The sequence below is a fragment of the Heptranchias perlo genome, chromosome 24, assembly GCF_035084215.1.
Source record: "Heptranchias perlo isolate sHepPer1 chromosome 24, sHepPer1.hap1, whole genome shotgun sequence".
NCBI lineage: Eukaryota > Metazoa > Chordata > Chondrichthyes > Hexanchiformes > Hexanchidae > Heptranchias > Heptranchias perlo.
In genome coordinates, this window is record NC_090348.1 from 33,914,750 (window position 1) to 33,937,571 (window position 22,822).

At 39.6% G+C, this 22,822-nt stretch overlaps 1 protein-coding gene across 1 annotated transcript in view; it reads right to left on the reverse strand.

The window, feature by feature from the left end:
• Nucleotides 1-22,822, reverse strand: part of LOC137341672 (endosome/lysosome-associated apoptosis and autophagy regulator family member 2-like) — a 76,341-nt gene that overhangs the window by 16,823 nt on the left and 36,696 nt on the right. The window contains exons 4-15 of the mRNA XM_068005028.1: nt 20,936-21,083; nt 17,231-17,317; nt 15,014-15,119; nt 13,450-13,602; nt 10,659-10,747; nt 8,939-9,119; nt 7,806-7,934; nt 6,786-6,876; nt 6,580-6,682; nt 5,255-5,392; nt 4,887-5,150; nt 2,850-3,023 (exon numbers count right to left, since the gene is read on the reverse strand). Coding sequence (XP_067861129.1) covers nt 2,850-3,023; nt 4,887-5,150; nt 5,255-5,392; nt 6,580-6,682; nt 6,786-6,876; nt 7,806-7,934; nt 8,939-9,119; nt 10,659-10,747; nt 13,450-13,602; nt 15,014-15,119; nt 17,231-17,317; nt 20,936-21,083 — 1,663 coding nt within the window. The remainder of the gene's footprint in view (nt 1-2,849; nt 3,024-4,886; nt 5,151-5,254; nt 5,393-6,579; nt 6,683-6,785; nt 6,877-7,805; nt 7,935-8,938; nt 9,120-10,658; nt 10,748-13,449; nt 13,603-15,013; nt 15,120-17,230; nt 17,318-20,935; nt 21,084-22,822) is intronic.

The window sequence follows — 22,822 nt, forward strand, 5'->3', positions numbered from 1 at the left end:
ATTTTAACAACATTTAGGATGAAGATGGTCAGAGCCTTTAGTTTGGTTTGGCCCTAAATTTTCTGAGGTTCAGCACATATCACTGACCACAATAGATGTATGCTACATTAAAGAAAGAACTTGCATTTATATAGAGCTTTTCATGACCTCAGGACGTCCCATAGCACTTTACAGCCAATTAAGTACTCTAAGTATAGTCACTGTTGTAATGTAAAAAACGTTGCAGCCAATTTGCACACAGCAAGGTCCTACAAACAGCAATGAGATAACGAACCGATAATCTGTTTTAGCGATGTTGGTTGAGGGATAAATATTGGCCAGGACACCGGGGAGAACTTCCCTGCTCTTCTTTGAATAGTGCCATGAGATCTTTTACGTCAACCCAAGAGAGCAGACAACGCCTCGGTTTAACGTCTCATTCGAAAGACGACACCTCCACAGTTCAACACTCCCTCAGGTTAGACAGCATAAACAAATGAACTGATACCAAGTCAAACATCTAGGTTTAATCCAATGCCTTAATTTGCTTCAATCTAGACTTGCAAAAAAAAACCACGTCTTTTTGCAGATAATAGTGCTGCTGGTGGATTCATCTGGGGACCGAGTGTGCTTTGCTCACCATCCTGAGCAATGGACTAACCAGTGGGATATGATGGTCAGCGTCTTCAAGTGTAGTATTTACATAGCTGGAGATGGGATCTAGGGGTATTGATTGAAAGAAACCAGGGGTATTTGTCCCAATTGATTCACTCAATCAGTAGCTGGGGGGTCAAGGTAAATGCCAGCCTTTGCGTGGATACAGTCCTCAAGGACCACTCGAGAAGATGCGATGGGCACCGTGATGTTTCTCATCTTTTTTACAATAGAGTAAGCTTGTGGCATACAAAACACGTGCCCAAACAGATTTCCTTTATGGTTCAAAATTGCCAGGCATGAAACAGAAGGACTTCCTTGAGGTCTGAAATCCAGAACCACGGAAATATGGCAGTGAGGGAAAGTACCAGCCTCCAATGAACGGTCACTGAGCATCCTGGAAGGAGAGTTAGCTTCATGTGTTTTGCATTAAGAATTGGGTTAAGCAATTTATAACAAGTTTAGAACATGACATTAGACTTGAACATGTAAAACAGCAAGGTGACAGGCATAGATCCTTACACCACACTGTCCGTCATCAAACTGATGAGGAATATCAGAGACTTGGGGCAGTTGCTGGAATGTAGGCACGAGGACAAATGCTCATATATCCAGGATTCAGTACCCATTATGATTGGATTGCAGACAGGGAGGCAACTACTGCTGAAACTCTTCATATCTACTAGCGGAACCACAATTTGTTAGGGAATGGGTTGAGTTCATGATGTGGTCAGGAAAATGGTGGCAATAAATAAAAGTTGAGGGATAAATATTGGCCAGGACACCGGGAAGAACTCCCCTGCTCTTCTTTGAATAATGCCATGAGATCTTTTACGTCAACCCAAGAGAGCAGACAACGCCTCGGTTTAATGTCACATCCGAAAGACGACACCTCCACAGTTCAACTTTTTACGATGAGTTGTGTTGCTCCTCATGACTGCTAGTCCTACTAGTGAAGTCTCAAACTTAACTATTAAATACTGACTCCTTGGGGCTGGGGGGCGGTGGTAGAAGAGAAGAAGTAATCAGGATCGCTTTGGGATAGTTTTCACACCAAGATGGCATCCATAGCAGACTTGGTAATCCGATATCTGAGACTTAGAAGTCTACAGAACTCCACAGTACTGCTGATGATTGACCAGCCACCCTGGTGGGCCCAAAGGGGTAAATCTGCCACTAGGGCAGGAACTCTTCCCACTTAGCTCCAGACAATCCAATATTCCAAGTAGTTGTGGCTGGACAAGCAGCAGAAAGCTTACCAGTGCAGTGTCCCTACAGGGAGAGAGTATGCACTCTATATTAGGAAAATAGGAGCTAATGTATAGATTTCACAGTAGCTTGTTTTTTTGGAGACTCTTCAGCATTGTAATGGATTTCCACATAGAGAGAGACTGGAAAAACACACAAAAATATGTTGAGTGCTTGCACCATATTTTAAAGAATGGTGGAAAATCTGAGAACATTCTATACAAACGACGTAGGGGGCAAAACTTGAAGATAATTCAAAGATCTTAGTACAGGATAGCAATTGGCATCTATTTTGCAAATATTTAAGTGTCAAAATCAGACACACTTAGTTAATCACTACAGGTGCCTTTGTTCAATATCCAAAGTTAGGTACTATCCAGATTTAGATTTTCATGAATTAGTATCTCATACTTTTAGTTGTATTTCAGACTTCACATGTAGAATTTTATAGGAAATTACGCTGACTAGAATATGCAATTTGCCATAATTATCTTGCGACTATTCACACACCTCAGTCACGATGAGCTTTTTAACAAGTTTGTGAATATATAGTGAAGATTGCTACAAACGATGTTGAAATATTTAGTGGACCTTTCCAAAAAAAGGAAATCAAAAAGTATTCCCATAAAACTTAAGCAGTATTTTAATTACAAGAGAGTAAAGCTCAGCACACAAAATCCAATTTTGTCAGTTTTAGGTTTCTAATCATTTTAACTGATCAATCTAAAACTGATTTTAAAGTACAAAACAAGTATATCAAATAACTGCTTTGAATAATCATAAGAATTGAGCACATTAAGTTTCAATTTACAATGAGTGCCAAATTTAATTGAACTGCAGAGTCCAGGTTATCAATGGAAAATCTCCCAACAAAAAGCTCTTGGTTTTGCTTAAGTGCTTCAAATCAGAAAACCCCTCTACACCATTACAGATTCGACTTAATTTAAACTTCCATGGAAAAAACTTACCTCGTTTCCACATAAACTAATATTAAAAAAATGAAAATACTTTGTCCCTCTTGAGGTAAAGCTAGGTCCATTCATTAAGGAAGCCACACCACTAAAACTGCTGAATTCAAAATTTAAAGTCTGATTCTCCAAGGAATGTGTAAAAGAACAATCACTGAAGCAAATCGAGTGATCCTGTTTTAAAGGGGAGAAAACAATCAGCATTAAGGCTAAATTACTTCATAACATTAGAACTACATACTATAGCACAATTAGCATTTGTTGGTGGATGCAGTAAGATCTCACTTTCAGTTTCAGCACATATATTTTGCCATGTTAACATATTAAGTTCCAAACATAATTATGTTATTTAAAAGAAACAAACAGTGATGAGTGGTAACCACTGTTCAGATTTTGGTGGGAATAGTGAATTTATTAAGGTGATATCTCTATTATTTCAGAAACATAACCCTAACCACAACACATTGACAGCTTATAGAATTTCTATTTTTCCAAAGGTAGTGGTTAGAATGATATAAGGCAGTGAACTATGAAGTCTGGTAAAGGGCTCATGTTACATAGGCAGTAAGTTAGTGTTGGCAGGCGAGGGACAGCTAGCAGCATAACAATCCTGTACCTTTGGATAAGAGGTCCTAACCATCCCTGGAGTCCCCAGTAGCTGTCCAATTATCCTCTATCCTGGACTAGTCCAGTTTGCTAAAGCATATTTTGTACAAACATGGCCTATGTCCCATCACACTTTGAATGTGCTCTTGCAGGAGCACTGCCTGATAAAACAACTTGGGAGCAGACCCCTGATGGTAAGTTTTGAAACTAGGAATGCTATAACAATTTAACAACTTGTAATTATACAACACAGTTTACACAATAAATTGACACAAAGTGGTTCACAGAGGTAAAAAATAACCAGACACCAAACAGTAGTGGGAGAAGAGGCAGGGGTAATAATCGAAGTCAAGATCAGAGGTAAACTTTGAGGTGTTGGAGAGAGATAGCAAGGCAGTGGGCTAAGGGAAAGCACTCCAGAATGTAGGGACAAAGTGGCTGAATGCTCTATCAAAGGTGGTGCAAAAAGACAAGAGATACAAAGGAAACTAGAGCTGAAACAGGAGAGGATGCGATGGGACATACGGCTGAAGACAGTGAGTCCGTAGAGGAATTTGTAAATGAGGACAAGGATTTTGAAATCAATGCATCGGAAGTTGTGGAACCAATGAAGCTTAGCAAGGACAGGGATTGGAGGGGAACAGGACTTAAATGCAGGATAGGATGTGGACAGCAAAGTTTTGGACAAATTGCAATTTGTGAAGGACAGAACTTGGGAAGCCAGCAAAGAATGCATTGGAGTACCCGAGTCTGAAGGAAACAAAAGGCACGAATAGGGGTTTCGGAGGCATTGTGTTGAGACGGGTGATGTTGCGGAGAGGGAAATTGGTGCGTTTGGTTGTGGTTAGCACGTGGCATTTAAAGCGGAGCTCAGGATCAAACAATACACTATGGTTGCACACCATTGGGCTCGGTGAGAGTGAATAGGCAGAGAAAAAGATGGAGTGAGGACTGAGGTTTGGAGTTTTTTGCAGGAGCCAAACAGGATAGATTTGGTCTTGCCGATGTTAAGTTGAAGGAAATTTTCGCTCATCCAGGATTTGATAGGGGCTAAGCAGTCAGGCGGCACATAGTAATCAAGGAGTTAAGGTGACCCAGCAGTCATCAGCATTCATGTGAAAGCTAACCCCATAAATGATGTCACTTAGGGTCAAGCACGTAGATGAAAAAAAGGGAGCAGAGGATGGAGTCTCAGTACACATGTGACTTACAGGGGCAGAAAGAAAAGCCATTGCAGGAGATGTGCTGGCTTCAGGCAGAAGTGGAACCAGATTAGGTCGTGCCATGGACACAGGCGGATGGAGTGGGTCAACTGTGTCCAAAACAGCAGAAAGGTCAAGAAGGGACAGCGTTCTAAATAATATTCTAATTTCATCAATTTTTATTGCTCACTCTGTAAGACAACAGTATTTCAGTTAAGCGCATTCATACCTTATTACTTTTGCTGCCAGGTCCACAAGGAATGCAAGCCTCTACACCGTAAGCATGGTGGGCTGAGAGGTAGGTTTCAGGTGGACAGTCCTTGCACTGGTTCGTGCTTTTATCAATATAGTGTCCAGGTGGGCAAGGCACACAAGACGACCTTTTCTGATCAGTGCCAAGTGCACAAGGACGACAATGTGAGGCTACACCATTTTCCGCATTGTTTACAGTGATGGAGTAGATCTTTACATTATCATTCATATACTTTCTGATCTGCAACATTAATTTGACAAATTAAAATACACCTTCATTTTACCCAAGTTGAACTTTAAATCTGTTCCATTATTAATAAAAAGTGTTAAGAAGTCTGGACTTGCCTCTTGTGGAGAGCTTGATCTTTGGAAAGCCCAAGTGTAGGTAACAGCTGCATTTTTTGTTAAGAGGTGAGTATAAGACTGTCGCTCTTTGGTACCTTCCCAAGATTCCACAACACTAGTGGACTTTCTATTTATATCCTGAAAATTAGAAGTAGAACATGTCCTGATTTTTATCCCACATACCCAGTTTAATAATGTGAACTGTCATTACTCTAACAAATCTGCCAAGATAACTCCTTATATAATGGTCTGTTCTTTAAGTAATCAGAAGAAACCAACCTCAATTATTTTTTAGTTACATACAAGTTGGGTTTTTCTTGCAAATGTTCTCTTCTCTCTCCCCCACCTGATGACACTGCCTCTTGTTTCAATATGGTCCTACAGGTACCAACAACCCTCTAGCACCTCATCCAGGAGGCAACTTTTCACGTGCGAGACTAAACAGTGAGTGTCAGCAGACTATTCCATCATGGAGAGCATCAGAGACGAATATGATCCCATTTCACACACATCCATTTTCCAGCACAGATCACTGGATAGCGATCAGGAGTTGGACTTCTGGCTGATTTCACTTCTAAGCCCAGAGGTGCTGCAGCCAATTGTAGCATCCCAACTGCTGCCCATACTGAGATCAGACAGCTCAAAAGATTTGGTAACATATTTGGGATCCTCTGGTCTGTATGGGTAAATACTACATTGGGAAGTTAGAAGTTTTTAAGCAAAACTCTTAGTGTGCAATACTGCAGTGGCTGGCCTCCCAACTGCCATCACTATCTTTGTGGTCAGATGCTGAAGCAGGATAGTTGGCCATTCAACTTTGGTTCCTAGTAACTCCTACTGTTCTATTAACAGGAGGAGTTAAGGGAGCAGGTAAGGAAGAATTTTGCTGGGTGACAAAGTTTCTCAAGGTGCAGCAGGACCTCTGATGGTGGAAAGCAATAGAAATCTTTGGGGCAGGAGCTGGGGGGAGGGGTGGAATAAGCATAAGAATCTTCAGTTCTCATGTTGCTAGAGAGCATGTGGGAAATATTCCTTAATATCATCGATAATTTCCTCACATTGCAAGATGCTAGGAGAAATATTTTTTATGCAGAGGGTTGTTAGGATATGGAATAACCTACCAGAAACAATGGTGGGAGCAAAATCTATACTAATTCTTCAGGGAAAAAAGTGGATAAATATTTGAAAGAGGAAAAAAATTAATAGGATATGGGGAAAGCGCAAGGGAATGGGACTAAGCGGATAGTTCTTTCAGTAAGTTGACCCAGGTGTAATGGACCAAAGAGCCTCGCGTGCTGTGAAATTTTATGATTCTATGTACTTACCACCATGAAGTATAACTGACAGTTTCCAACACACTGAGTCTCAAAAATAAAGGTGATCCTCCCCACTTCCATTCCAGTAGATCCTATTGTTGAAATTGGTGGGCTAAGCACAATAGCAGAACATGGGTTAGTAACTTCCTTTTAATTTACAGCAAGATCTTCACACAATTTTTGAATCACTTCAGCAAAAGCTACATATGCCAAACCTAAAGCTGGGAATGTGCAGATTTAATATGAGATAGTCATTATCGGAGCCTCCGATTCCACTGTGAACATGATCTCCTGCCACCTCCCACCCTACAAAAAGAAAAAAATACATGAGCAACTTCATTTCAAATAACCTAATCGTGTCTTTCACAAAATACGTGATTTGCACTGCCGTGGCAACTTGAGAGTGCTGTATGTTAGTACCCTCTCTTTTACTTCTTGCATCCTAGTTCAAATCCAGCCAAGATTCTCTGCAGGCTGCTGGAAAACAGCTGGAATTTAAGGGTATTAAAAACAAAATTAGTCTGGCAATCTCAACCCAGTTCCCAATAGGTGTGGCTCTGCAGAACAAAACTGACCATAACTCATTGCTATTGGACAATCTCATTCAAGGATAATGGTCGACGTGGGTAGTGGGGAAATTCATACTGATGCAGTAACCGGTACTCTTCTTGGGATCAAGATACACTGACAGGGCAGAATGAATGGAGCTTCACTCTGCACGTAACCAACCGATATCCGACTTGGAAGTGCTTAGTGTTGACACGATGACAAAAGTAGTAGAATTATTGAATTCCCAAGCACTAACATAACTGCTGAGCAAAAATGTAATTAAAAAGTCATTATGTAATAAACTGAATCACAGCAGCGTTTGTAGACCACAGCAGGAAAATCTGCATTAAATGCAAACCAATCATCTTTGCAAGCAGCTTTATAAATGTAGCTAGATTCATACCATCAGGGCATGCAGGTCCATTTCAATTTTATTCTATTAACTCAGTGAATTATTTTACTTGACACAGTCGGATACCTATAGACATATTCCAAACAGCCAATAATTTATGCAAAACCAAACACAACCCTTTGTTTAGAATTTTACCAATCCTTGGAATATTTTTCTTGTGCAACATTTGTAAAACCAGAGGTTTTTTCACTGAACAGAAAACTTCACTGTGAACATACCACAAAAGCCCTTGAAAGCAGGAACAACAGAAAATACATTCTGTATGAAAGCTTACCATTCATTCTGTCACACTTAGAATTTCCAACATTGAAACATGAAGTCTTCATATTAGCAGGCAAAGTGTTCCACCATTTATATTCAAAACCCAGCATGGGCTCTGTTCCAGCTGGGCACTGTTTACATGCTATATGAAAATTAAGAGAAACAGTGTTACATACACAAAGAAAACCATCAGTTTCTCAAGCATTTATATAGTTTTTGGTCTCCCTTGCTTTTCTAGGTTACCCATACTGCACTTACTGATGTGCCCAGGTACATTGTCACTGCTCTTCAAACGTTATTGTTATGGCATGTTACACTTTTTTGATATACAAAACATTACCCCTAATTAAGCTATTAGAACTGTGGGTTGGGGCACTGCATAGTCACAGAGACTATGGGGATCAGGAATGTTGCAAATCACTTTACAGAAGGAAGAATACACGTTCACTTCAGGTTTTTTTTTTACTTTCCCTGGTTATAAAAACTTTAGAACTTTTCCTTAGCAGAACAAAATATCCACTGAAAAAGGAGATTGTGAGTTTTGTTACAGAAAACCAACTCCAAATGCATCCGGATTGCTAGAACTATAATTTAGGGTCTTAGTTCAAAGTTGGCCCAAAAAACAAAACCAATTACTGAAACATGGGCTGCTTGTTTTCTCAGTTCCCACCCCAAATATTTCTTTCCTCCTATACTGACTCTCACTGGGGCACAGTTTTTTTAGGCACCTGCAACCCTCTAGTTCTTGTTCCAAGTGACTATTCCTCACATATGCAACTTGACAATGAGACTTTGCAAGCTATTGAATCATGGAGAACATCATAACTGAGCCCAATTCTGTTCTCACACAATGTCCCACTTTCCAAAGTGTTAACTATACAGCAATAATTAGGAATCTTGATGTTTACCCTCTATAACTTAGTAGAACTGACCACAACTGCAGCATCCTAATTGCCCTCCCAATAGTGATCAGCCAGCTCAGCACAGCCTGGGAATCGAACATGCGATCCACTAGTCTGAGTGTTTTAGGATTACATCAGGCAGTGATTTTATCTATTGGGTGAACGTAGTTATGTGTAACAACTGTTGCATTTATAAAACTGTTAAAATATGAAAGGTAGATAAATAAAATGTAAGGATGCTTACAACTCATTCCATCTGAATAGGTACCAGAAGGGCATGGAGCACAGGTAGAAGTGTCATTGTTGTAGAAGCCAGGGTTGCATGGTGGACAAGGTTTCTTCTCTCCAGAAGGAGGAAGTTTGATTGCATTTTTAATATCCTCTCTGCAAAGTTTAGGTGTTATCCATTTGTACATCATTTGAGTCTGTAAAATAATTACAAAATTCTTTGTTTTCCTAGGTTCAAAGTTTTATATACACATTATTAAAAATAACACCGTACTGGAGTTATATGACTATTAGCCACCTGATCATTATGATTGAGTGAAAAGTTATGAGTTACTCAATTTTGTTTTAATACAAATTGCTATTTTATTTCAAAAAAATGGATTGCTTCATATACCACTGGGCACAGGAGGCTAACTAACTAGACTCAGTAAGTTATTGTTAGTTTTACATGTGTACAACAGACTGGTGTCCAGCTGATGCTACTGCTTGGAAGAGAATTCACAAATTAGAAGCTGGATATAAACCATTGCAACTGGTATTTTGTGCATTTTATGAATCAATATAGAATGTTCAGTTGCAGTTGCATAAATCTGGAGGTCTCCAAGTACAATCTTGGAAAGGAATGACACCATTCCCACACCTTTTTGTTGTGAAGAGTGAGCTCTCATATGAAGCACAGAGTCTTCAGCAACTTTACTGGATGCACAGCATGGACAGTGTCCAGGAGTAAGACGTACTCTCTAAAGCCTATGACAAAAGGGCAAAATATTGCATCACAAGATACATACAAGCTTTGTGGAATGCAAACTTGCCAAGTAGGTGCGAGCATTCTTGAGAAATCTCCCTCATCGAGCATTTTTTTTGAAAATCCATTTAATCGCTGCCTATCTTTCAGATGCAAAGTTTACTGCTCTGGAGAGGCAGGTATCATCATCAAACAGAAAAATCGTGACAAAAATCACAAAATTATCAACAAGAAACATAGTGTGGTTTCCTGAAGGACCACTGTATTAGTGCTGCTTTAAAAAAGCACACTCATTTATCATGACCCAATGTTTGTGCATGGGAGAGTGCATATAGAGTTTAGTAGCTCACCAGATATGCGAGACTAACTTCTCAATGAGGCCAAGAGGTTTTATTCCCTGGAATGCTTTACTACAGTCAAGGGCTCATGATCAATTTTGTGTTGGCATCAAAACATCTGCTCCAATTCTGGGCCAGGCGGTTGACAGCATTCACAAATTGACTATGAAGTCAATCCTTTTATTATAGTCCACTCTCATTAAATGCAGATTTATCAGGTGACTTTCTACTAAACATTTGTTGTACTTTTCACTAGTTTCTCAAAAATGAAAGAAAAAGCCAAAAGTTCTTTTAAACAATAATTATATCATCACATTTTATTTCTTTTGCACTAGACAAATCATGGCCCAAAGTAAACAGCAGAATCCCAGAGAAAACATACCTTGCAGAAGCTGGACCATATAGCTCAACCATTTATTCACATCAGCAAAATGGCAAATGGGATTTTTGGAGTATGTATTTACTTTATAATCAATATTGTTCATACATCAGATAATACAACTAAAGTTCAAGATCTATATTAAAATATAGAATGTTAAACTTTTAACGTGGGCCCCATTGCTTGTTTGCTGTAAATGTATGCTGGGGATAAATTTCAAACGAGTGACAAATAAATTTAATTGATACAGTAAAAAGTGCAAGGTATAAGCTACCTTTCTGTCCGCGTCACATCGTGTATGTATTTGAAAAAAGTCTTTCTCTGTACATGGTGGACGATTTTTGCATTCACTGGATCCTTCCTCTAAGAGAACAACGGAAATAGTGAGGTAAAAAATGTCATTTGGCAACAAAACACTACCATTTACTTCAAAAGTAATCGTTATGGAAATAAATTGCTGAAGTATCAGTTTTGGAAAATTCTAGCAATCTATTTATTTCTATCATTTCCTAAACCTTTCAGCTATTTTAATTAGAAATGAAGTGAATTGTATCATGAAGAATTATTGGGTGCATCATCTAATACTACTTTATCTACAAGGAATTCCCCCGCCCCTGAATTTCCACTTCCAAAGTGAGAAGCCTGATGTCGTCTCTATCCATTCCCATTGCAAAGTAGCTGACACCACCAACTCAGGACAGGTGGGAAGAAATCCTATCCTACATCCCTGAACTTTATGGCATCATGTACTAGTATGCTGTCCAAGCTAATCATCCCACTAGATAATTGTTTTATATAAACTAAAAAGTTGCAGAGGTACTGACTAGTCTAAAAATGTAACTACTTGTATGACATATACTTGCTGCTCCTCAATTAATCCACTTTAGTTTGAATATCAGTTTGATAAAAATCAAGATTTTTGCCTGCAGATTATAGGTCAAAAATCAGGAGGTGGATCACCATATTCCATTGCATTGAAAACCTCCAGGTCAACCTGTGTCAATACGTTTTTCCCCCCCTTTATAAAAGCAGCCACATTTACTTGCAATACCGGTTATGGCTGTAGGTGGTGCTGATAGAAATTTTCAATGTTAAAATAGCACAACTATCACATAACATTAGAAAACCTAATAACTGCTATTTTACAAGTATATCTGGTTTAAAAAAAGTCTGCCTGCAATTTCAGGCCATGGCCACTGGGTGGCATTGTTGACCAAACTCTATCTTTATGCTGCGTTGCCATGTTGTTTTTCTGGTTTGCGGTAAGTAAACTTCCACATGTCAATTTTCAAGTGTCTTTAAACTTTAAAAAAATATTTATTTAATCTTTTTCTTCCCCTGACCAGACAGCTTTTCCATCCTGCTCAGTGCTCGCCTGAAACTTTTTTTGAAAGTTTAAAGACATTTGAAAATACCTGAAAGTACAGACCCTCCCCCACTCCTGAAGGCACTGACCCTACATATATATTTGAAATAAATGTTCCCTCCCCCATTTAGTCCTCCTCTGTGCTTAATGGCATTCACTCACTTAATATATATGTATAAGGTGGGGGGGGGGGGGGTGGGGAGTGGCGGCTTGGGAAGGAAGCTCTTCCTTTTAGAATCATAGAAGTTTACAATATGGAAACAGGCCCTTCGGCCCAACATGTCCATGTCGCCCAGTTTATACCACTAAGCTAGTCCCAATTGCCTGCACTTGGCCCATATCCCTCTATACCCATCTTACCCATGTAACTGTCCAAATGCTTTTTAAAAGACAAAATTGTACCCGCCTCTACTACTGCCTCTGGCAGCTCGTTCCAGACACTCACCACCCTTTGAGTGAAAAAATTGCCCCTCTGGACCCTTTTGTATCTCTCCCCTCTCACCTTAAATCGATGCCCCCTCATTATAGACTCCCCTACCTTTGGGAAAAGATTTTGACTATCTTCCTTATCTATGCCCCTCATTACTTTATAGACTTCTATAAGATCACCCCTAAACCTCCTACTCTCCAGGGAAAAAAGTCTCAGTCTATCCAACCTCTCCCTATAAGTCAAACCATCAAGTCCCGGTAGCATCCTAGTAAATCTTTTCTGCACTCTTTCTAGTTTAATAATATCCTTTCTATAATAGGGTGACCAGAACTGTACACAGTATTCCAAGTGTGGCCTAACTAATGTCTTGTACAACTTCAACAAGACATCCCAACTCCTGTATTCAATGTTCTGACCAATGAAACCAAGCATGCTGAATGCCTTCTTCACCACCCTATCCACCTGTGACTCCACTTTCAAGAAGCTATGAACCTGTACTCCTAGATCTCTTTGTTCTATAACTCTCCCCAACGACCTACCATTAACGGAGTAGGTCCTGGCCCGATTCGATCTACCAAAATGCATCACCACACATTTATCTAAATTAAACTCCATCTGCCATTCATCGGCCCACTGGCCCAATTTATCAAGATCCCGTTGCAATCCTAGATAACCTTCTTCACTGTCCACAATGCCACCAATCTTGGTGTCATCTGCAAACTTACTAACCATGCCTCCTAAATTCTCATCCAAATCATTAATATAAATAATAAATAACAGCGGACCCAGCATCGATCCCTGAGGCACACCGCTGGTCACAGGCCTCCAGTTTTTCTTATTGCATCTACCAAAGGGGAGAGAAGGGTTACCAGGGAAAATAAATGAAAATTGTATTTAAAGCATCACTAAAACTCAAGTAAAGAAGCAAGAGACTATCAAATACAAAATAAAAATCCCACAGTTATTTACACAGTTGAAGCTTGCACTCCAGCAATGTAAAACAGTTCCAGTAATGGCTGACGTAAACCAACCACACAACACTGCCACAAGCACCAAGCTTGAGGTAGAGAGTTAGGTTGAGGTGGTGAAACAGATACAGGGGAAGGAAAAATAAAGACTTTGTTTTAGGAGGGAAATTAGGAGAGAATAATCCCTTTAAAATCAATCCACCATCCCAAGAAAAATCCAGGCATTTATGGTAGGAATCGGTAAAAAAAAAAGCGGTTTTAATAATCCCCATCGAAACAATGAAATATGTAGCAACTGTACCTGAAAACTCCTTTACTTCATCACATTTCTGGCAGGAACTGGCCCCTCTTCCAGAAAACGTATCTCTGGGGCAAGGCTTGCATACTGATGAACCAGCAACATCACTGAAGGTACCAGGTTTACATGGGAAGCATTCCGAGGTATAAGCTACACCTGTTCAAATTAAAACGAGACATTCATCGCACATACCTTAATTTGACACTTGTTGGTCTTAAGTAACAGGGATTTTTCTTTTAATCAATTCAGCATTTGCCAAGTTAAAGTTAGGATAAAGGTTGGGCTATTTTGTAAATCATGTCATGGATACTTGAGTTTCAAAACTGAAACCGCCCCCCCCACCCCTCCCACCCCGCCCACCCCGCCCTCTCTCCCTCACCTCCCGCCCCCTCACACAACCCCCCCCCTCGCACAGCCCCCACCCCGACTCCCCCTCGCAAGACCCCCCCAACCCCTCGCACGACCCTCCCACCCCCCCTCCTGTGAAAATCTCAATGGTTTTAGCCTATCAGCAAAGTAGAAGTATCAATCGACAACTTCAAACATATTTAGAACCATGGGAGCTAGTGGAACAACCTAATCCCCAAGGTTCAATGATCCTAAGCTGGCAGTCACTATCCTGGTCAAGGTGCCAGTTAGAATAACTTTGAAGATTCAAGATAATAGTAGTCCAGCACCAAGTGTTACTAAAATCTCTTTGAACAACCATTTTTATGGTATAAGCTGGTGAAAGTTATAAAAGAGCCAAGGAGCTTTCTCCCTAGACATATACGGCAATATGGGATGCAAGGATATGCAGAAGAGCTTGGAACTAGAAAGGCTCACTTTGAATTGTGTTTTTGAATAAGATCAGTTGCATGGCGGGTACAAAGTTGTCCTGTCCTAGATGAATCTCTGACTTAGAATGCCTGCACTTCCTTTTAGATTAGGGCTGAAGACCCAAATCTAAAGACAGAATCTCGGTGAGCAAAGATGCATTGGGTGAACCTGTACCCTTCTTTAAAGAAAATGTTCCACTACAAGACTTACAAAATTTGAAGCCTGCTGTAAACACATATTGGAGTATTTATGAATAATAACAAGTCCAGTGATGGATATTAATATTCAAGTTTTCCACTGGAATTATAAGGACGACACAATCTTCACAAGTTAAATTGTTGGATCTTGGAACAAAAAGTTGTCCTCTTAGGAGAAACACTACTGCTAATAACAAGGAAGAAAAGGTGGAGCTTTTATATAGTTTCCAATTTAATTCTCAAGACTTCAAAGTATAAAACTCGTAAGAAATATTTCTTAGTGATGCTTCCCTAGCTGGGTGATGGGCGTAAACCACAGCTGAACAAGTAAGGAAATGAAAGAGAATGATTAAAATATAGAATTAATGAGTTTATAATAAGTCAAAAATGTATGGAATGTTGTACTAAATTCAGTTTACATAAATTTATTACACAATAATTCCCAATATATACTGAAGTACAAATTACAAATCTGAGCAATAAATTACAACGTGTACTTTGGCTTATTGTATGCAAAAAAAACTTTCAGTCAGGAATCTTGGAAATCATACCTTCAATATAGATGTTTTTCAAAAGCACCGGTTTGGCCATTTTATCACCCAAAAGGATTCCTGTTGTTCTCCAATACAGAACATTTGTGCCAGTCTTCAAATTCACCTATACAAATATTTGTTCAAGGAATTAAAGTATATTTTCATTATCTATTGCAATTTTTTTTTATTTGTTCATGGGATGTGGGCGTCGCTGGCAAGGCCAGAATTTATTGCCCATCCCTAATCGCCCTCGAGAAGGTGGTGGTGAGCCGCCTTCTTGAACCGCTGCAGTCCAAAGTGGTGAAGGTTCTCCTTCACATTTTGTATTTTCCTAAAGATTAAGTTTTTACATCAGTAGAATGCTTGAAGCACAACTAAATCAACTTCAATCATTGCAAGCAACCACTGCATTTTTAATAGCTAACGTGCCTGCTATATTTAAACATCAACAGGGCAATCTTGCGGGTTGCAGGCAGGGTGGATGGTAATGGGACCAATTGTTCACCAGTTGTGAGGAAGAAATTCCATATGGTGATCTCCGCCAATTCCTCCACTTACCCTTCTACTGGTGTCATTTATGACATCAAAACAGAATTCAGCTATAATCATTGCCAATTATTGCCTAAACTATCAGACGTCAGTCACTCAGCCTAGACAAGGGCCACCCACACCAATCAGTCCTGTATTGGCTCCCAGTCTGCTTCAAATTTAAATCTGCCTACAGACTTACCTCTCCCTGTCTCTAACCTCTACAACCCACTCCCCCGACCCCCGACCCCATCCACCCCCAAATTCTTAATTCTTCTGACTCTGGCCTCACGTGCATCTCCCTCTCCCTTCGATCCACCATTGGCAGCCTTTCCTTCAGCTGCCCAGGTCCCAAGCTCTGGTATTCCCTCTGTAAACCCCTCTGCTTCTTCATCTCCCTCTGCTCTTTTATCAACCTCCTTATAACCCAGTTCTTTTACCAAGCTTTTGATCATCACTCCCAATCTCTCCGCCTTTGGCTTGGCATCCATATTTCCTTACGGCTATGTGAAACGCTTCGTGATTTTTTTTTCTATGTTAAAGATGCTGTAAGAATGCAAGTTTTATCTCCAAAATGATAATTCCACTTCAAAGCCCTTGGGTGTCAGTAAGCTACCATGATTGAAAAGGAGGCGGTCTCTGCCCGTCACAGGTAACTTGGTGTGGCTTAGGAAGGTGAGAAAACCAAAGAATTGCAACATTGCTCATTCAGGAAGCAGACGCTGAAGACCCACTAAGTTTGCAGGTTGGAAGGGAGAGACAGACAAACAAAATTTCTTGTATAGAGGCATCCTCAAGTCCACACATATAAAAGGTGGACACTAATTAGCATACTGAAAATGTCCTTCTTCTCCCCACCACCACAGTCCCACCTGAAGAATTTTTTTTTTTGCCATGCTGTCTTAAACTTATGATGTGGAGATGCCGGTGATGGACTGGGGTTGACAATTGTAAACAATTTTACAACACCAAGTTATAGTCCAGAACTTAGACATGCTTTCTAGGACATTGATGTGTTTCCTGTGTCCAATACATTTCTCAGCACTTTAGAAACTTTGAAAATTTTTTGGACAATGACGACCCAGTCCTTTCAACACAGGCAATGTTTTATCAGGGCCCAAGAAACTGATGCACTATTTTGGTAAAGTAAATATCTCAGTTTCACTAAAATGCCTTCTCTTCGCAATTTTCTTCCCTTTAATCAGCAGAGTACTGCAAGTCATATGTTAGGTAGCTAATTTCCAACTAAAGTGATAATTTTAAACAACTAACATTCAGGTGAATTTATTAACTTAATGGCAGCAGTAAAATATAGGGTGCATCAAAATTTTCAGTGTTATCAGCTCAGTGATAGATGTATTTGGTCACCAAATCCCTTTAAATGTAACATTCCAAATATGTCCCTTAATCATTTCAGTATTTTTTTTTTACTTTCCTTACATTTAAAAAAAAATATCAATGCCTTTCTCTCCACAATTGTTTTTCCACTCACCAAAATATTGTAATTTAGACTGTTCTAAATTATCCATTTTAACTTCCAAGCCCAGAAAAAGATCTACGTAGCATCTTCCATTGAAAGCTGAACAGAATTCAGTATTATTCACGATAATTTTTGTTTTATCTTATTATTCTGGAGCATTATATTTTTTGACATTTTTTGTTGCAATAAAGGTATTTAGAATAGTCAAGTGCTACTGTCAAGCTTACTGAATGACTCTTCCATTCATCGCTTTCCGTTAAATGCATCCATTTTTGATCTGTTGTTTCTGTATCCTGACACTGATCATTTTGCACCTGCAGACAAAGGAAAATAAGTATTACACATTTCCTTTCAAACAAAAATACTTTTCAGACAGGTTATAAAAATGTGCACCTAATTTCATAGACTTATACAGTTGTGAATATTGTCAAAATAAGATGTAGGGCTCCAATGACTAAGTTTATACAATGCTTTGTTTATACTAGTCATTGACCATGAAGATCCCAGGTTTGACTCTTGGTCTGTGTGTCAGTAGAGATGATATAATTGGCCTCAATGCTCCTGATGAATGGAGGCGAAAATTGACTGCGGTTCCTGTTCCTGCACATTTTTCATGCTGGAAGTGCACATTCATGATCAGGTGAGGACGGTATCGGGTTGCTAAAATTCACCATCAAAACTTACAACAATAATGGCCACTTGGGCAAGGTACTGGTGCCCAAAAAGGAGTCAACACCTACAGGAGGAGAGCATGAAACTCGAAGGTGTTCACTCCTTTTTGGGCGAGAAAAGCAAGGGTGGGAGGGGGAGGAAGGAAATTTGATTCTGCAAGGCATGGCTTCTCTTTCTAATACGACCCTTTTTGTTTCATTCATTTCCCCATCAAACATAATGCTGCAATAAGTCAGCGGATTGAGATCAAGGCCCATAAATTCTTGGGCCGAGTGGAAGTGCAGAGGCAGAACAAAGAGCAGCAAGCCAGAACATGGACAGTATATATATGACATGTCATCTGCAGACAGAATGGCCAGCATTTTAATGCAGAAGCAAGGTGCCTCTTGGAAATTGCTGACTTCTGCAAGCACCTCCCCACCACCCATTTCCAATCCTCCCTGGCTACAGGCATGGTGCTGGAGGATTGGAGGACTGCTAATGTTGTACCATTGTTTAAAAAGGGAGAAAAGGATAGACCTAGTAATTATGGGCCCGTCAGTCTAACCTCGGTGGTGGGCAAATTATTGGAATCAATTCTGAGGGACAGTATAAACCGTCATTTAGAAAGGCACGGATTAATCAAGGACAGTTAACGTGGATTTGTCAAGGGAAGGTCTTGTCTGACTAACTTGATTGAATTTTTTGAGGAGGTAACAAGGAGGGTTGATGAGGGTAGTGCATTGGGTGTAGTCTACATGGATTTTAGCAAGGCTTTTGACAAGTTCCCACATAGCAGTCTGGTCAAAAAAGTAAAAGCCCATGGGATCCAAGGGAAAGTGACAAATTGGATCCAAAATTGGCTCAATGGCAGGAAGCAAAGGGTAACGGTCAACGGGTGTTTTTTGACTGGAAGGCTGTTTCCAGTGGGGTTCCACAGGGCTCAGTACTAGGTCCCTTGCTTTTTGTGGTATATGTTTATGATTTAGACTTAAATGTAGGGGGCATGATTAAGAAGTTTGCAGATGATACAAAAATTGGCTGTGTGGTTGATAGTGAGGAGGAAAGCTGTAAACTGCAGGAAGATATCAATGGACTGGTCAGGTGGGCAGAAAAGTGGCAAATAGAATTCAATCCAGAGAAGTGTGAGATAATGCATTTGGGGAAATCAAACAAGGCAAGGGAATGCACAAAGAATGGGAGGATACTGAGAGTTGTAGAAGAAAAGAGGGACCTTGGAGTGCAGATCCCTGAAGGTAGCAGAACAGATGGATAAGGTGGTTAAGAAAGCATATGGGCTACTTTCCTTTATTAGCCGAGGCACAGAATAGAAGAGCAGAGAGGTTATGCTCGAACTGTAGAAAACACTAGTTAGGCCACAGCTTGAGCACTGCGTACAGTTCTGGTCACCACATTACAGGAAAGATGTGACCGCACTAGAGAGGGTACAGAGGAGATTTACGAGGATGTGGCCAGTGCTGGAGAATTTTAGCGATCAGGAAAGATTGGATAGGCTGGAGTTGTTTTCTTTGGAACAGAGGAGGCTGAGGGAAGATTTAATTGAGGTGTATAAAATTATGAGGGGCCTAGATAGAGTGGATAGGGAGGACCTGTTTCTCTTAGCAGAGGGGTCAATAACCAGGGGGCACAGATTTGGAGTAATTGGTAGAAGGATTAGAGGGGAGCTAAGGAAAATGTTTTCACCCAGAGGATGGTGGGGGTCTGGAACTCACTACCTGAAAGGGTGGTAGAGGCAGAAACCCTCATCACATTTAAAAAGTACTTGGATATGCACCTGAAGTGCCATAACCTACAAGGCTACAGACCAAGTGCTGGAAAGTGGGAATAAGCTGGGTAGCTCTATTTCGACCGGCACAGACACGATGGGCCGAATGGCCTCCTCCTATGCCGTAAATTTTCTATGTTTCTATTTAAATGACCTTCACCCCAGGATCTAGAACTGGGTCAGGGCCACGGCAAACTGACAGCCGTAAGTCCCACCCCACTATACGTCCAGCAGCTGAGCGGGGTCTCAAAGCATTTCAGGCCTCAAGTGTTTAATGATTGAAGAGTGAACCCTTTTCAAAAAACACAATTCTTCAATGGGCTCTGTTGCATGCATGTAACCTAATTCATGAGTATCCTACAGTCAGAAAACAATATATTCTAACAATCCACAAGTAAAGTGTAATCATATTTTGAGCTGCATCACTAAAGATCTTGAAAATACCAGATCTGGCACATTGCTTTATACAAAGGGCAAAAAGTTTTTTTTGATTGATTTTGATACACCTCAGGGTTGGATTTCTGGATATGTACCTGGATTAATTGTCCAATCTGATTCTACTGAAAGTTTATCCCCAGTGACACCTCTCTGTGCACTCTTCTGGTTACTGTCTAGCCTCCGTGTAATTAAGTCATGTTGTTCAGTTATGATAATTACATGTCATTTATAGTAAATTTGTTTGATAAACAAATGACATAGGCAGAATTCTGAATAAGACAAAGGATCTAAATCTATAATCACACATGTAGCATTGATTACAACTCATTTACAACTTTCTTGTTATCTACTTATATCAGTCTATGAATAGGAAACAAATATCTCAAACAGTCTCAACCTACTGCTAAAATAAAAAAGTAATAAACGACTAATGCGACCAATTCTTTTAAAAATCAATTTACAAAAAGGATTGGATTTGTAATTCTAAACTGAAAATTGCATTTCCAGTGCCATAATATAGAAACGATAGTAAGCATGCCAGAATAAATAGCACTGGTATCAGCCTAGCTCAACGATAGCCCTCTCGCCCCCGAGTCAGAAGCCTGTAGATTCAAGCCCCATTCCAGTGACTTCAGCACATAATTTGGGCTGATACTTCAGTGCATTGTCTGAGGTACCGTCTTTCAGAGACATTAAACTGGGGTCTTTCAGTCTGTTCAGATTGGCATAAAAGATTCCACGACAGTGCAGTTCTCCCAGCACCCTGGCCAACATTTATCTCCCAACCAAAACCAATAAAAAAGGGAGATTAACTGTCATCTATTGCATTTTTGATTGTGGGACCTTGGTGTGCGCAAATTAGCCACTGCCTTTGATTACATAACAACAGTGACTACACTTTGAAATAACTCATTAGCAGTGAAGTGCTTTGGGACATCCTGAGGATATGAAAGGCACTATATAAATGCAAGTTCCTTCCTTACTACACAGGATGTTATTGGTTCTACATTACTTTTCACAATTTAAGAAAAAATGTATTTTATGGAACAGGACTTACAAAAAATTCAAAAAATATACTGTTATCCAGATACTGATAATCAAATGTAACACTTCCTGATTTCTTCAGGTGTACTGAATAGATGAGGGAAACTGTGCAGTCATCTCTGTTAGAAGCGATGTAATTCCCTTGTGGAAGCCAGGAAGATCTGTGAAAGTAACATTCAATTACAATAAAAATTACTCAAAAATACAGAAAATATAAAAGTCAGACCTCTACGAGTTAACAGAAGTTTTAAAATGCACCTTTTTTTAAAAATAAATGGATAGGTCAAAGGAAAAACTGTTAATCAGAAAAGAAGCATGTTATCCTGACCGATTACTAAATTAAATTAATCTCAAAAGTTCCCAAATATTTATACTGTAGGCAATGCCCTTATTCTAGGTACTAACACCACTTGCCTCACTATGTTGTATGTTAAAATGGCCAATACTCAACTATGCCATTTTGATCTTCGCATCCATGGGTGGGGATGCTAAGATTCAACCATTGCCCAGAGACGACATTCTTTTCATTCATATTTGAACAAATATCATTTTAAAATATTTTCTCTGCCATTTTAGCTTTTCCAGGGCCAGACCCTGATTACAGATCAGAAGGAAAGCAACTGACCTATTCTAAGGACTCTTAACAATGCTGCTCTTGATTCAGCTTCCAGAAGATTCACATGATGACGTGCTTCAATCTTCACTCCCACTTTACCCCACCCTCTGAAAAATCATCAGACCGTTGCTTGATGTCACTCATTGCACAAAAGAATCAGGGTCATCTTGTGTGGAAATTACAGATACAAACCCACAATCCCACCACTCCATGCTACCATCCTTATTTACCATGATTTAAAAAAACCTCTCTCCACTTGTAAAAAGGCACCGTGAGAATAACTTACTTCATCAAAATTAGAATGTTATGCTCCAGTTAACATTTTATGGATTCTCTTTCAAGACAAATCATCTGATCATGAAGCTCAATTAATCAGTTTAAAGTATTTTGTCACTTTGTACTGTTACTCATTTTTCTTTTGGATTTCAGTTCTAATCAGTTGTACTTTTTCAGTAATTTCAATTTATTGACTAAGGTGTTTATTTGAGAGTTTTTTCCTCAACATTTTAAAACAAATCCTATAACCAGTATTGCAAGAATTTAAGTTTGCCACTTGCCTGAGTTGTACAGGTTACTTCTAAACTTGGAATAGGAATCAATGGAACCTTCTTCCACAATTTAACATTTAGTTAGTGGTTACCAGCCCAGGTTAGGTCAATGTATTACAACCATGTTAAAATCAAATCATTCAATCAGTACAAATTTGAATTGCTACCAAACTTAATTTATTTATACAATTTTGGTTATCTCATTTTACCTGGAGCAGCTCACTACAAACAGGTGTGCGAAAATAGTGAAATGAAACTACTTTTGAGTTGCTTTTATGCATTCCCTAGAGGCTAGTTCAAGAGTGGCAATGGCAGAGGCCAAAGAGGAGTAGATTACGTACATGCCCTTTTGTCTCAAGATGGTGGGGATTTTTAAAAAGTGTCTGAGACAACAGTGAGGTGAATATACATTTTAGTTTAATGGAAGGCATTACCTTTGGGTGGGACTGGGTACTCTCTCCTCCCAGTTTATTTGCAGTAGGTAATTGTAAATAATGGTCAGTTGCCAGCAGACTGCTGGTGATCCATCAGGTTGGGTCTTAGAACTGGAAAACAGTCAACAGTGACAGTGCAGAAAATTTATCAACAGCCAGCTCTCATTACAAAAGCAAGGGCCAACATCCTTAAGAGATTTGGATGTTAACCCCTGGAGCTGCAAATCTGTTTCAAAATTCAACTGACTAAATTCTAAACTTTTTGCTCATAGGCAGGAGGCTTGTGTTTTTTAAATGTATAC